Consider the following 16673-nt stretch of genomic DNA (forward strand, 5'->3'; position numbering starts at 1 on the left):
GAAGAGCATGCATTTGGTTTTACTTGTATTTAAGAGCAGTTGGAGGCCACGGAAGGAGAGTTGTATGGCATTGAAGCTCGCCTGGAGGGTTGTTAACACAGTGTCAAAAGAAGGGCCAGAAGTATACAGAATAGTGTCGTCTGCGTAGAGGTGGATCAGAGAATCACCAGCAGCAAGAGCGACATCATTGATGTAAACAGAGAAGAGAGTCGGTCCAAGAATTGAACCCTGTGGCACCCCCATAGAGACTGCCAGAGGCCCGGACAACAGACCCTCCGATTTGACACACTGAACTCTATCAGAGAAGTAGTTGGTGAACCAGGCGAGGCAATCATTAGAGAAACCAAGGCTGTCGAGTCTGCCAATGAGGATGTGGTGATTGACAGAGTCAAAAGCCTTGGCCAGGTCAATGAATACGGCTGCACAGTATTGTTTCCTATCGATGGCGGTTACGATATCGTTTATGACCTTGAGCGTGGCTGAGGTGCACCCATGACCAGCTCTGAAACCAGATTGCATAGCGGAGAAGGTGTGGTGTGATTCGAAATGGTCGGTAATCTGTTTGTTGACTTGGCTTTCGAAGACCTTAGAAAGGCAGGGTAGGATAGATATAGGTCTGTAGCAGTTAGGGTCAAGGGTGTCCCCCCCTTTGAAGAGGGGGATAACCGCAGCTGCTTTCCAATCTTTGGGTATCTCAGACGACACGAAAGAGAGGTTGAAGAGGCTAGTAATAGGGGTGGCAACAATTTCAGCAGATAGTTTTAGAAAGAAAGGGTCCAGATTATCTAGCCCGGCTGATTTGTAAGGGTCCAGATTTTGCAGCTCATTAAGAACATCAGCTGACTGTATTTGGGAGAAAGAGAAATGGGGAAGGCTTGGGCGAGTAGCAGAGGGGAGGGCAGTGCTGTTGTCCCGGGTAGGGGTAGCCAGGTGGAAAGCATGGCCAGCCGTAGAAAAATGCTTATTGAAATTCTCAATTATAGTGGATTTGTCGGTGGTGACAGTGTTTCCTATCTTCAGGGCGGTTGGAAGCTGGGAGGAGGTGTTCTTATTCTCCATGGACTTTACGGTGTCCCAGAACTTTTTTGAATTTGTGTTGCAGGAAGCAAATTTCTGCTTGAAAAAGCTAGCCTTGGCTGTTCTAACTGCCTGTGTATATTGGTTTCTGGCTTCCCTGAAAAGTTGCATATCACGGGGGCTGTTCGATGCTAATGCAGAACGCCATAGGATGTTTTTCTGTTGGTTAAGGGCAGTCAGGTCAGGAGAGAACCAAGGGCTATATCTGTTCCTGGTTCTAAATTTCTTGAATGGGGCATGCTTATTCAAGATGGTGAGGAAGGCATTTTAAAAAAATGACCAGGCATCCTCTAATGACGGGATGAGATCAATATCCTTCCAGGATACCCCGGCCAGGTCAATTAGGAAGGCCTGCTCGCTGAAGTGTTTCAGGGAGCGTTTGACAGTGATGAGTGGAGGTCGTTTGACCGCTGACCCATTACGGATGCAAGCAATGAGGCAGTGATCGCTGAGATCTTGGTTAAAAACAGCAGAGGTGTATTTGGAGGGCAAGTTTGTTAGGATGATATCTATGAGGGTACCCGTGTTTACGGAATTAGGGTGGTACCTGGTAGGTTCATTAATAATTTGTGTGAGATTGAGGGCATCAAGCTTAGATTGTAGGGTGGCTGGGGTGTTGAGCATGTTCAAATTTAGGTCACCTAGCAGCACGAGCTCTGAAGATAGATGGGGGGCAATCAGTTCACATATAGTGTCCAGAGCACAGCTGGGGGCAGAGGGTGGTCTATAGCAGGCGGCAACGGTGAGAGACTTGTTTTTAGAGAGGTGGATTTTTAAAAGTAGAAGTTCAAATTGTTTGGGAACAGACCTGGATAGTATAACAGAACTCTGCAGGCAGTCTTTGCAGTAGATTGCAACACCGCCCCCTTTGGCCGTTCTATCTTGTCTGAAAATATTGTAATTGGGGATAAAAATGTCTGAATTTTTGGTGGTCTTTCTAAGCCAGGATTCAGACACGGCTAAAACATCCGGGTTGGTAGAGTGTGCTAAAGCAGTGAACAGAACAAACTTAGGGAGGAGGCTCCTAATGTTAACATGCATGAAGCCAAGGCTATTACGGTTACAGAAGTCATCAAAAGAGAGCGCCTGGGGAATAGGAGTGGAGCCAGGTACTGCAGGGCCTGGATTCACCTCTACATCACCAGAGGAACAGAGGAGAAGTAGGATAATGGTACGGCTAAAAGCTATGAGAATTGGTCGCCTAGAGCTACCAGAGCAGAGAGTAAAAGGAAGTTTCTGGGGGCGATAAAATAGTTTAAAGGAATAATGTACAGACAAAGGTATGGTAGGATGTGAATACAGTGGAGGTAAACCTAGGTATTGAGTGATGATGAGAGAGATCTTGTCTCTAGAAACATCATTGAAACCAGGTGATGTCATCGCATATGTGGGTGGTGGAACTGCAGGGTTGGATATGGTATAGAGAGCAGGGCTAGAATCTCTACAGTGAAATAAGCCAATAAACACTAACCAGAACAGCAATGGACAAGGCATATTTACATTAAGGAGAGGCAAGCTTAATCGAGTGATAAATAAGGGTCCAGTGAGTAGAGGTTGGTTGGGGTCGTGGCGATCCAGACAGCTGGCCGGGTATATGGCTATCGGTAGCAGCATAGGATGGAGGTCTGTTTGTAGATACCTCGTGCGTTTCCGTCGGTAGGTTCCGTGTAGTGGGGTTTTGTTCAGATAGCAGCCGATAAGACAGCTAACGATTAGCGGGCCTCAGATGAGCGTTCAGGTAACGCCGGGACGGAGGTGCCGGTTGGATAAATCCCTCGGGCAGATAACGTCGGCAGTCAGTCGTGAAGGCCCGGTGGGGTTCCGTATCTGCAGCAGCAACAAAGAAGCGGGTCCGGATGGTGATGGAACTCCTCAGCTGGCTAGCTCCAGCATGATTTGAGTTAGCTCCGGGGTCGACGTAAGCCAATAGTCACACGGTATGCAGCTAGCTAGCTGCGAAATCAAGGTGCAAGTGTCCAGAGGCTGCGGTTGGAATCCGGGGAAACTGAGAGAAAAAAAGTCCCGGAATGCTCCGGTCCGAGTCGCGTTGCACAAAAGTGCCGGTAGATTATCGAGCTAGAGGAATAGCTGATGACCGCAAAAACGTGGGCAGCTGAAACACCAACGCTAGCCAGCAAACCGGCTAATTTCGGGGCAGCTACAGATTAGCTTCTGGCTAGCTATCGGAGTAGCTTCTGGATTAGCTTTCAGGCTAGCTTCTGAATTAGCCCCTGGCTATCTTCCACGATGGATTTTCAGATTGAGGTAAATAGTACTTATTGTAATTGGTGAAGCGGGTTGCAGGAAAGCTTTTGCAGGAAAGCTTTTGTAGTTGAGTTCTTGGATAATAAAATAAATAAAAGATATGTGAAGAAAAGGTGTAAATATATATATATACAGGACACGACACGACAACACGGAAAAATACGTCTGAACTGCTAAGCCACCTTGGTGCTTTAATGATGATGAAGATTGATAGCTAGGTGGTTGTCCCACCTAGCTATCTTAAGATGACTGCACTAACTGGAAGTTGCTCTGGATAAGAGTGTCTGCTAAATAACTAAAATGTAAATGTAGAATGTGTGTCCGGAGGTTGAGGATGGAGAGAAGCCCGAAAGCAAGACGGCTGAGGTGTACAGTGATGAGGATCCTAAGGCGTACTAAGTTACAAGGCTACTCTTTAATTATCATTGAAATGTGGTGTGCTTTCTGGCGCCACGTGACTACTGTAGCTTCACCCAAGTGGGTGCTTCATTTTGGTAGTAGTGAAGCCTAGCTACACCTGCTACAGAGTCCATGAACTGGAGAAGCCACACTGACAGCAAGGAAGGCGAGACACCTTGATGACACCGTGCTGCCTGCCTGCCCCTGAACTTGCTGCAGAGATCACCCTTTGACCACCTCCCTCCGATGACCACTCAAGCCATGAACTTTCCAAACCTCTCATGACCTTCCATCAATTATGTAGTGGTTGTCGTTTTCTAAGTTGCTTGTATTTTTTGTGTTGCTTTAAAGTACTTTGAGATCATTTATGTAATGAATAGCTCTATAAATTCTTATAATAATTATTATTATGTGTATCTCAATATACACTTTGGCAATTGTTACAAAGTGGGAGCAGAGCCCTCAGAGACCCTGAGGTGATGGCTCAGAGGAATACATAGGAAAGGATCATATATCATATATCACTGTGAAAAGGGCTGTCAAATCTTGTTTGATGTAAATGTGTTGTCATTCACCTGCATTGGCAGCAGTGACTAGGATTTGTCGTACTGCGTCTGAATGGTGTTTCATACTGTGGTATGAATATTAATACTTTGTGGAATTAATTTCTGAAGACAATAAGATTAGAGGAAGCAATACACTGACATGGTAACATTTACTGGGGCTCCCCTGGGAACGTGGATTAGGAGATTAGAGAGTGATACAATCAAAATAAAATGGGGCTGTGTCTGGTATTCTGGTATGGAATACCATCAGATTCTACAGTATATTTGGTCACTGCTTTAGTCAACTTTAACCTTCTCCCCGGGTTAGTAAACCTTCAAGAGTTCTACACATTATAAGGTCCAGTGGCATGTCAAATCACATAATCAACAGCACCCTTGTACAGCCATTCCAGAACAAAATACCCACATCAACTCAAATCACACAATAATGAAGGTGGCATGCGACACCGAAAATGTTCAAAAGTTGCGACCTCTGCATTATACCTTTGGTTGAATTGCTCCAACGGTTACCTTCAGAATAATGGGACAGGGTCAGGAGGTTAACACAGGAGGCGCCAGCCCCTGATCCAAAAACAGTTATTCGTAAAGGATCACCACCAAAGAAAGCAATATTCTCGCTAGTCCAGCGCAGAGCTTGGATCAGATCAAGGAGTCCATAGTTTCCCTTGGAAGCTTGGTCCCCAGTGCTTAAGAAACCTGGAAGACAGAGAGAACAAAACAGAGAACAGATCAACAAACTGGGCTGTCTTGGAGGTATGAACACAGAGCTACCAAATATTTGTATAACTAACCCAAGATAGACCACAGCCTGTCATTTCCAATGGGAGCAAATTAATCATAGTGGGAAGAACAAGCAAGGAGGTGGGCAGAGCCACGTATGAGCTAGCGAGAGCCTATTGGTGTGTTCTAGCATTTATTTGCATATTTCTATTAGGGGACGCCTACTCTGTGAAGTGTGTGTTTGCAATAACTACATTTTCCCTTGCACTCCTTCTAAACAATGCAGTTTTTTTTTACTTTGGCAAAGGGGAAAGTCTACAGAATTTTGCCCACTCTATTCATAACAGATTCTAATTTTGGAAACAGAAAACTGTATTGAGATCAAATGTTTAATCGATGAGAAAATTTGCAGAATATTTGCCAAATTCATCTCGCTCCATCTTCTCCCACTGCCGGCCACTGGGCTTCGTCTCACCACCATATGTGACCCGTTTCAGGAATCTAGGCGTATGTCACACATCACAAGAGAGGCATTTCAATGTCTATTTTTTTATTATTATTTTTGCCAGATATGCCTTCAGGAATTTTCATGTGCCTTAATAACAAACTTGTATTCCATCTGTAAATACGAATAAAAATAAATAATTACGAGCCTAGTTGGATTAGCCTCGCAAAAAGGCAGGAACCTTCCCTATAGCCATGATTGGCTGAGGTAATGGATGGGCTGGACATGCCAGGAGATGAGTTTGGATTGGTCTACCATGTAGCTTCTGTCTATAACGTTAGCTGCTCAGTATGTGTTGATAATCCTTTCTACTGCATCTTTTTAAAATATATAACATTAGCCATCGAGAACTACAAAAGTTGTGCTAGTTTTCTCAATAATATTGATGCGCTGAATTTAGCAGGCGCTATTGACAGATCAGTTGGAAAATGTTGTGATGGGCTACTTTCTATACATGTCATAGTAAGTTTGAACCGGAGTGACTTGAAACAATGCTGGCCAAACAAGATGTAGCTACAAACAAAACAGAGTTAAATGGTTCCAGTCTGCCGTTAAGTGTTCACCCATTTATACGGGTGAAAGTCTAGCTACATTTTCAGATATTATAGGTTTCTAATTTTGTCAAAAGTCGTTTTTTTATTGCAAGTTAAAGCTTACTGTTCGCTAGCTAGCGAACGTTAGCTTGCTGGCTCGTAAGATATCATGTGTATGATCTGTGTAATAATAATATTTGAATCTGAAGGCCATTTGCATTCCTAGTTATAGCCTAATGTTCGCTAGCTAGCTAACATTGAACCTAGTTGGTTAGTTTTAGCTACCTGCAGATTCATACTACAGCTAAGACAATCAGTTTGTATTTGTAGTAGTATGAGTTGAGATTATGCCGGTTCAATTATGCCATCAAGTTAGCCAGATGTGTCTGGGGGTGATTAGGGCCATCTATTGTATTTCATGAACATGTGTACATGTCTAGACAATAGTGACCCATCCACTTAGTTAATGTGGCTGGGAGGTGGTTATAACATTTATTTCACATGACCCATCAATTTAGACAAGTGTGTCTGGGTAAGCGTCATCTAATAATTATCTGGACAGTTTATATTTTTACTATGCAACTATGCAAGTAACCATTTCACTGTACCTTTTACACCTTCTGTATTCTGTGCATGTGATAAATAAACATAAGATTTTATTTGATATAGTGTGTGTTTACCAGAGACGGTAACGTTAAGAACAACATGACCTGCACCAAAGTCAGATTAGGATATAGGCCAAGGAGTTTTTCCTTATTATATCCTACTACTTTTACCACTTTTAGCCTTGAAATCTTTGGTTGTTTACTATACTACTCACTCTGTTTAGAACAAGGCCTCACATGTGAAACCTTAAAGAGATGGGTGGGGCTAAGGCTTAAGAGGGTGTGAACAATGCTGAATTGGTGTAGACAAAGAAGAGCACTCCAGTAGGTGTACCAAAACATTCAACGGCCAAAAAAAGTGGGGTTACAAGTTTATCAACTTTCAAAGCAGAATTACTTACCCACTATTCCTCAACTGTAGTGTATAATATCCCATTTTCTAGCTCTGAGTCTCTACCTTTATCCAATGTAAAAAACACAATTTCAAATTTTGCTACATAGGACCGAATTCAGGTGGTGGGTCACACATATTTAGTGAGTGGAAACGCCAACCGGATGCTTTACATTTACACATCCGGTGAAATATCTGTCTCATTGTGTAACGGCTTTCTTCGTCCTCCTCTGAAGAGGAGTAAGAAATGTCGAACCAATGCGCAGCATGGTATGTGTCCATAATATATTTTAATGAAACAAACGAACACAGAAACAAAACAATAAACGACACGTGAAATACAAACCGAAACAGTTCCGTGTGGGACAAACACTGACACGGAAAACAACCACCCACGAAACACAGGTGAAAAAAGGCTACCTAAGTATGATTCTCAATCAGAGACAAATAATGACACCTGCCTCTGATTGAGAATTATACCAGGCCAAACGAAAAAACCAACATAGAAACACAAACATAGCTAACCCACCCAACTCACGCCCTGACCATACTAAAACAAAGAAATAACAAAAGAACTAAGGTCAGAACGTGACACATTGTTCTATCTGTGGTGCTATGGTTCATTCCTATGCAAACACTGATTATATCTTTGCATATTTTGCAGAAGTTTGTAATGTAGTCAAAACTTAGGAAGAAACGCCATTTAAAGTTAATGAGAGAGAAAGCTAAATTGTATATGTATTTTTAAGGTATTTCATAGTGTTTGATAATTAAACATCTTATTGAGTCTACCTGGAAATTACTCACAACAGACTCATTACGCACAGCACAGTTTTACATGCAAAACCAACAAACTTGTGAATGTAATACTTTTGGCAATAAAACAGGAGTTATAACTCCAAAGAGTCGACTTAGTGGACGCTACGCTAACTATAAGTTCTAATAGGTACTTTAGTATTGCCAGCCTAATCTCAGGAGTTGATAGGCTTGAAGTAATAAACAGCGCTGTGCTTCAAGCATTGCGAAGAGCTGCTGGCAAATGCAGGAAAGTGCTGTTTGAATGAATGCTTATGAGCCTGCTGCTGGCACCACCGCTCAGTCAGACTGCTCTATCAAATATCAAATCATAGACTTATTTATAATATAATAAACACACAGAAATACGAGCCTTGGGTCATTAATTTGGTGAAATCCGGAAACTATCATTTTGAAAACAAAATGTTTATTCTTTCAGGGAAATACGAAACCGTTACGTATTTTATGGAACGGGTGGCAACCCTAAGTCTAAATATTGCTGTTACATTGCACACCCTTCAATGTTATGTCATAATTATGTAAATTCCGGCAAATAAATTTTGGTCTTTGTTAGGAAGAAATAGTCTTCACACAGTTCGCAACAAGCCAGGCGATCCAAACTGCTGCATATACCCTGACTCTGCTTACACTGAAAGCAAGAGAAGTGACACAGTTTCCGGCACCGCATTGATTATATGCAACGCAGGACAAGCTAGTTAAACTAGTAATATCATCAACCATGTGTAGTTAACTAGTGATTATGTTAAGATTCGTTTTTTTTATAAGATAAGTTTAATGCTAGCTAGCAACTTACCATGGCTCCTTGCTGCCTGCACTCGCGTAACAGGTGGTCAGCCTGCCATATATGTCACGTTCTGACCTTAGTTCCTTTTTTATGTCTTTATTTTAGTTCGGTCAGAGCGTGAGTTGGGGTGGGCATTCTATGTTGTTTTTCTATGTTTTGTTCTGTTGTTCTATTTCTATGTGTTTGGCCTAGTATGGTTCTCAATCAGAGGCAGGTGTCAGTCGTTGTCTCTGATTGGGAGCCATATTTAGGTAGCCTGTTTTCCTTTGTGTTTTGTGGGTGGTTGTTTCCTGTGTCTGTGTTTGCACCATACGGGACTGTTTCGATTTTCGTTTGTTCATTCACTTTGTTATTTTGTATTTTTGTAGTGTTCAGTTTTTATATATTAAAATGGACAATTACCACACTGCATATTGGTCTGATATCTAGATATCTAGAAGATATATAGAAAGTCGTTACAGAACCACCCACCAACCAAGGACCAAGCAGCGTGGTAAACGGCAGCAGCGAGTTCTGGACTCCTGGACATGGAAGGAGATTCTGGACGGAAAGGGACCCTGGGCACAGGCTGGGGAATATCGCCGCCCCAAGGCAGAGCTGGAGGCAGCGAAAACTGAGCAGCGTTGGTATGAGGAGGCAGCACGGCAGCGCGGCTGGGACGAGAGGCAGCCCCAAAAATGTATTGGGGGAGGTACACGGGGAGTGTGGTTAAGTCAGGTAGGAGACCTGACCCAACTCCCCGTGCTTTCCGTGGAGAGAGGTGATCCGGGCAGGCACCGTGTTATGCGGAGAAGCGCACAATGTCCCCAGTGCGCACACATGGCCCGGTGCGCTACATTGCCGCTCCTCGTATCGGCCGGGCTAGAGTGGGCATTGAGCCAGGTGCAATGAAGCCTGCTCAGCGCATCTGATCTCCAGTGCGTCTCCTCGGTCCGTGTTATATGGCACCAGCCCTACGCACTGTATCTCACGTGGGTCTGCATAGCCCAGTGCGTCCTGTGCCTGTGCCTCGCAAGTGCTGGGCTAAAATCAACATCCAGCCAGGATGGGTTGTTCAAGCCCTTAGTTCGAGACCTTCAGTGCGCCTCCACGGACCGGTCTATCCTGTGCCTCCTCCAAGGACCAGGCCTCCAGTAGATCTCTCCAGCCTGGTGAGTACTGTGCCTGTTCTAAGAACCAAGTCTCCTGTGTGTTCCTCCAGTCCGGATGCTCCAGAGCCTCCCTCCAGTCCGGACCCTCCAGAGCCGCCCGTCTGTCCTGAGCCGCCTGAGCCGCCCGTCAGTCAGGAGCCGCCTGAGCCGCCCGTCAGTCAGGAGCCACCTGAGCCGCCCGCCAGTCAGGAGCAGCCCGCCAGTCAGGATCCGCCAGTCTCCCTCCAGTCCGGATCTGCCAGAGTCTCCCTCCAGTCCGGATCTGCCAGAGTCTCCCTCCAGTCCGGATCTGCCAGAGTCTCCCTCCAGTCCGGATCTGCCAGAGTCTCCCTCCAGTCCGGATCTGCCAGAGTCTCCCTCCAGTCCGGATCTGCCAGAGTCTCCCTCCAGGCCGGATCTGCCAGAGTCTCCCTCCAGTCCGGAGGCGCCCGTTAGTCCAGTGGCGCCCTCTACTAGGGTCTCCAATCCGGGGTCGGTGGCGAGGGTCGCCGGTCCTAAGGTGTCACAGGAGTGGGCCGAGACTATGGTGGAGTGGGGTCCTCGTCCCGCTCCAGAGCCGGCACCGCGGTAAATCCCAACCCAGACCCTCCACTATAGGTTCAGGTTTTGCGGCCGGAGTCCGCACCTTTGGGGGGGGGGGGGTACTGTCACGTTCTGACCTTAGTTCCTTTTTTATGTCTTTATTTTAGTTTGGTCAGAGCGTGAGTTGGGGTGGGCATTCTATGTTGTTTTTCTATGTTTTGTTCTGTTCTATTTCTATGTGTTTGGCCTAGTATGTTTCTCAATCAGAGGCAGGTGTCAGTCATTGTCTCTGATTGGGAGCCATATTTAGGTAGCTTGTTTCCTTTGTGTTTTGTGGGTGGTTGTTTCCTGTGTCTGTGTTTGCACCATACGGGACTGTTTCGATTTTCGTTTGTTCATTCACTTTGTTATTTTGTATTTTTGTAGTGTTCAGTTTTTATATATTAAAATGGACACTTACCACGCTGCACATTGGTCTGATATCTCTTACCCTCGTACTCCTGTTATGAAAACTTGAAATCGGCCCTAATTAATCGGCCATTCCGATTATTCGGTCGACCTCTAATCCGTACCACACGTAAAATACACTATGGATAAAATATTTCAATGTAGTCTCAGCTGCAGGGCTGCAAACGGAACATCTTTAAGAATGTATTTGTGAGTCTTACCATGTCATATAGGGCTACAGCATTAAGTATGAACGTATGTTACCATAGAAACACATTGAAGTTGTAGAAAATCATCAAACCATTCCAAAAATATTGTGATTCATATTTCTGAAGACATCGCTAATTAGTTACATAATGTATCATATATGATGTTCTAGCTTACTAAAGAATTCAGAGAATGGCTTGCTGTCACATCAAGATCCCACACTATTTTCCCGACACTTATAGTAAAGACGTTATGTATGCTATATGAATGCAAGATTTGGTTCTGGGTGCCAAGATTAGTATCAAAAGAAACACAGAAGCCTAATACCAGTTAGTAACTTCTAGATACTTACGGTGTATGACTTCAACAAGTCCTCTGAGTGTTGTGATAGCAGCAAAGCCCGGATCAATTATAGGGAGAATCATATTTTATCTGCTTCTCATTCTGGGCCTATCCCACATGGTTCTGTCCAATTAGGGACTTGTAACACTGAATATCAATGTGTACCCATATATAAAAGATGGCATCTGTGAAATATATCTGATTAAGTCCATGCATCCCAAAAGAGCAACAGTGGAGCCATTTAATGGGAGTCCCTATTCCCTTGCTCTCTGTTTTCCATGCTAAAAGGTCCATTACCTGGGAAATCACCCTGGGAGTGCTTTCCCCTCTAACCCTGAGACATATTTCCTTTTATGGCTCATTTTCAATTCACAACTTTCTCTTTCTTATCGAGGTTTATGTTGCTTACCGTCGCCTATAGAGCTATGCAGAGTCGATATAGGTTGTTATGAGAAAATGACCAAATGGACCAATTCAACAGACACACAAAGTATCAAAATGCGATCTCTGGCTCAGAACCTTTCGCTGCTGCAAAATGCACATCTGAAGCATTGAGACCTGCAGTCAGGCAGACTTCTTAATTAACTTTTTCCAATTCATTCAAAGCCTAATCTCCTGAAAGCAACAACAATCTACAAGAGCATGTTTAATTTATTCAATTTAGCTGGGCTGGGTTGGGGGGTGAATCAAAAAGGCATTGGCTTGAAAATGAATAGCAATCAAAGGGTGGGTCTGACCACTGCTGGGGCCTGCTGGTGAATCAGACCTGTATCTACATGCACCTACATGCTCAGTGTCAACAGGGAACATAACACACTCAATGAAAAAGAGCAAGGCCCCCAGTTAAGTGAACAGTACAGAGTTGTGAATGAAGCTGACTGACGCCAGCTCACTCCAGGCATATGGTGTACATAGTCTAAGATCAAGTAGCAAGCTGTGTCTAGAGATACTTACTGGGGTAGAAACATACAGCGACAGCACAGCTAAAGCAGATCACTGCTTAAATAAGATAGTGGGCTAAAGCAGCGATATCATATCTTTTCCTTGGTGAAATCACAAAGAATTATGTGCCATGGAACATTTTGCAAGGTGAGGTGAACACAAGTAATCTTGAAGCAATGGTACAGTGAAGGCTTGAGGAGTGATACAGATGGATTTGTGTCTATGTTGCTCTCTGATCTAACATTGGCTGAAAGACCTAAAGCAGACTTTGGGAATTGTGCTTTGTGAATGAATAAGCTAAGGTAAACAGATCAGAGAGAGGGAGTCTCAATGCAATGCTCCATGTTTGTAACTCTGGGGAGGAAATTGCTCTACAATTTGCATAATGTTGAATGGTGTGTTTGTCATTTAAAGTACAAAACATTTTTACAAACATGGAGTATAGGATTCAGTGCCATGCCATCCCTCTTTGTTCCCTATATGGTGTATTTTACTTTGCTAGATGGGATGTGTCACAATGTGTCTGGGGCCGGCTTAAGTCTTATTATCACAACCCAACCAAGAGAAAAGGCAGATGGAAAAATGGTTTACTTGAAATGCCGCTTTCTGCACAGATACATTTTTCACAGTTATGCTCTATAGCTTCTAATCCTCTCCCCTGTCTTATGAATGCCAAATGAGAGAAAATAAATAATTCCATCGGTGTCACACAAAAGACCACTTAACATGTATTACATTCACAACCAATGGCAGAGTACCAAAAACTACTGGGAAAGAGCCATAACCAGAAGCAAAGTAATGTGAAAAGAAAATAACAGTTCACGGGTCCATCTCTTGGTAAGAAGTGTCTGCTTTCCCTCTAATTGCCATATCTAGAGTTTGTGTAAAATACAAGAGGCTTTTATTATGGAACCTGCAGGATTAGGACAAAGCCATGTCAGGCCAAACAAACATTCTGATTGAGGAAAGAGACCTCTACCCATCTAATGACACATTGCACACCTCAATAAAAGATTAGCAGAAAGGCGTGGGTCTAAGTGTCATATACTTTAATCATTGCCTCTTGGAACACAAGCAAAAAGCAAAGATGTTGAATTGATCTACATTACAGATGGATAGTCTGAGGGAAAGAAAAGGCATAGATGAGGGCGAGAGAAAAAATAAAAATAGGATCCCTGTTTGAGACATTATTTCCCAGTCCTTTCAAGGTGAGGAGACCGAGTGTGGCAACAAATCTTGGCATGTGCTTGGAATGATATATTCTGATGTTTGGCACTCTTGGCATTACAAAAAGAAACATTGCCCAAATGTGTTGGTGCTGTATTTCCTCATCCAACCTCTTTTTCACACAATGCCTGGAAAAAATGAACCCCTCGGAAACATTTGCTACAGAATATTTCCAGTGCTAGAGCAGCAACACATTCATATCTGCACTCTCCATACGCTAGTACTGGCATGGAGGAAAACAAGGAGCACACTGATAAAACACAATGCATTCTTTACTTTAAAGCTGAACACAGGGGTTCATTGGAATTCAGTAGGTGGTGGAATTCTTCACCAAATTGTTTCCTTTTCCATGATGATGGTTTTTCATTACCAGTTATCTATTCACTTCCCTAATCTTGAAGGAGATTCTCTACTTTTGAAGACAGATGAGATTATAGTGCCTCATGTGGTTGGTGGTTGCACTACGCTGCAATATTCCCAGTATCTATACAAAGCAATCCCCCCGTCCCCCCTCCTCTGTACCCCCTTCCCTCCCTCAGCCCTCTCCAGCTCCCCAGGTACCTGGCCGGTGTGACTGCTGGCTATTACACAGAGGTTAACAACAGCAAGCCTTCTCATTATCTTGCCGAGATGTGACTTGACAGTCCTATTTATGACTTAAATTCCTTGAAATGAATGAATGTAAGACCCAAACTGCTGCCCCAGGCGAAATACACAGACACTATAATTCCAATCTCCTCAATGCGCATTAAAAAGAGAGAAAACAACAACAGAATTTCAACACTGCAATTTCCCTCAAAATACTTTCACACAATTGTTTTATCTTCTTATTTTTCCATTTTTTTTCTCTCAAAGCTCGTTGGGAAGATAGTGGGGCTAGTGTTTAACTGAATGGATTTTTTTTTAAATAACATAAAGGGTTTGATTTTCACAGGCAAAATGGATTCAGTCCGTGGATATAGTATATTAGCATATGAAAAAAGCCATTCCAAATGCAGTCCAAACACAGGCAACAGTAGAGTTAACTATCTAGGGTAAATGAGAGCGATGAAAGTTAAATGTACATTTCAATAATGGGGAATATAACATGGCACCTACTGTACAGTCAAGATGCTGCATTATTCTGCATACATTAGCCATGTCAGATTTTTATCATACTAACATCCCTGTCATATCCCATTTCAGTAGACAGTGTGCGTGAAATTAACTTGGGCGAAGCCGACTGTTTGCTAATGTGAATGAACACACCACAGAACTCCATGCTGAGGCTTTGCTGTATATCGCTCCAAAAGCTTCATATTTCAATAAATGTACAGTATCTGGAAATAAACAGCTAGACAGGTTCAGATGTTTGAAGAAAATGTATTCCACGTAGTATCCGAGTTCTATTCTCTCAGCCAGGTATACATGTATTCATATTCAGTATATGTGTGTAAGGTTACGGTTGGTGGAGTTTGGGTTTGGGTGGATCAGCGATACTCTAATTCTATCCAGTCCCAGTTGAGCTACACAGGGGAGAGGGGAGACTAATGAAAGCTAATGTAAACACTTGCACTGCACTTATTCCACTTGGCTAACTTTGTTTAATGGATACACAGGATCCACCGGAACGGAAAACAGAGGCGCTATGGGTAATCCTGCATAGACTTTAGTTGTACAGAATCAATGTGCTCTTCTACCTTAGACAAGGATCAACTGAGGGACTAATGGACTAATGCAACAATGGATCAATATTTCACTCTATCAGTCTAGTTTTTCACAACAAACAGAATCAATGGGTAGGTATTTCGTACAGTATATTCTGGGCTTTGTGAAAATGTGTACAGAAAGCCCAGTTACTGTAATACACTGCAGCAGGCCATAATGTACATCTACGCAGCGCAATATACAATATATATACAAAAGTATGTGGACACCCCTTCAAATGAGCAACATCAGCACAAGAACTGTTCGTCGGGAGCTTCATGAAATGGGTTACCATGGCCGAACAGCCCCACACAAGAATAAGATCCCCATGCACAATGCCAAGTGTCGGCTGGAGTGGTGTAAAGCTCACAGCCATTGGACTCTGGAACAGTGGAAACGTGTTCTCTGGAGTGATGAATCACGCTTCACCATCTGGCAATCCAACGAACTAATCTGGGTTTGACACATGCCAGGAGAACGCTACCTGCCCCAATGCATCGTGCCAACTGTAAAGTTTGGTGGATGAGGAATAATGGTCTGTGGCTGTTTTTCATGGTTCGGGTTAGGCCCCTTAGTTCCAATGAAGGCAAATCTTAATTCTACACCATACAATGATATTCTAGACGATTCTGTGCTCCCAACTTTGTGGCAACAGTTTGGGGATGGCCCTTTTCAGGTTAAGCATGACAATACCCCCTTGCACAAAGTGATGTCCATACAGAAATTGTTTGTCGAGATCGGTGTGGAAGAACTTGACTGGCCTGCACATAGCTCTGACCTTAACCCCATCAAACACATTTGGGATGAATTGGAACACCGACTACGAGCCAGGCCTAATCGCCCAACATCAGTGCCCGACCTCACTAATGCTGTTGTGGCTGAATGGAAGTCCCTGCAACAATGTTTCATCATCTAGTGGAAAGCCTTTCCAGAAGAGTGGAGGGTGTTATAGCAGAAAAGGAGGGACCAACTCCATTTTAATACCCAGGATTTTGGAATGAGATGTTCGACGTGCAGGTGTCCACATATACTTTTGGTAAAATAGTGTCTTTCAATTACTGTACATATTTTATGGTAAATGCTGTATGTTGCTCCTGTGAGAGAGGACATTTTTCAATTGGCAATATTAAATGTATTAAAATGGCAATTTCTCTCCCCCCGTGTTAGTCGCTAGCGCAAGTTAAATTAGTCTGTCAGCATCACATGAAATAATGTACGAATGTCTTGGTATGCATAAACACGTGTTAATTTGTGTTCAGCCCTCTCCAATCCTTAAACAAATCCCTCACCAAGGCCATCGACTCAGTCTTGTTACTGAGTATTTCGAGCTGCTGAACTGAATCCATGGGATGGTAAGTAGTGCAGTATGTTAGCCAGCTAGGGCCCAGTCATTCTGGACTGAATACAGCACAGCGGCGTTGATGAGAGATGTAATGACAGGTTTGCTTTTGAACAGTGTGTGATTAAGCTGTTTCACAGGCCACGGAG

At 43.5% G+C, this 16673-nt stretch overlaps 1 protein-coding gene across 11 annotated transcripts in view; it reads right to left on the reverse strand.

The window, feature by feature from the left end:
- The window catches only part of LOC129810545 (neuroligin-1-like), a 341636-nt gene that overhangs the window by 14669 nt on the left and 310294 nt on the right, over nucleotides 1-16673 (reverse strand). For 8 of the 11 annotated variants that reach the window (XM_055861128.1, XM_055861129.1, XM_055861136.1 and 5 more), the window contains one exon: nucleotides 4791-5003. In XM_055861128.1, coding sequence (XP_055717103.1) covers nucleotides 4791-5003 — 213 coding nt within the window. The remainder of the gene's footprint in view (nucleotides 1-4790; nucleotides 5004-16673) is intronic. The other 3 variants (XM_055861137.1, XM_055861135.1, XM_055861132.1) reach the window with 1 other exon arrangement.

This window comes from Salvelinus fontinalis, chromosome 14, assembly GCF_029448725.1.
Source record: "Salvelinus fontinalis isolate EN_2023a chromosome 14, ASM2944872v1, whole genome shotgun sequence".
Taxonomy (NCBI): domain Eukaryota; kingdom Metazoa; phylum Chordata; class Actinopteri; order Salmoniformes; family Salmonidae; genus Salvelinus; species Salvelinus fontinalis.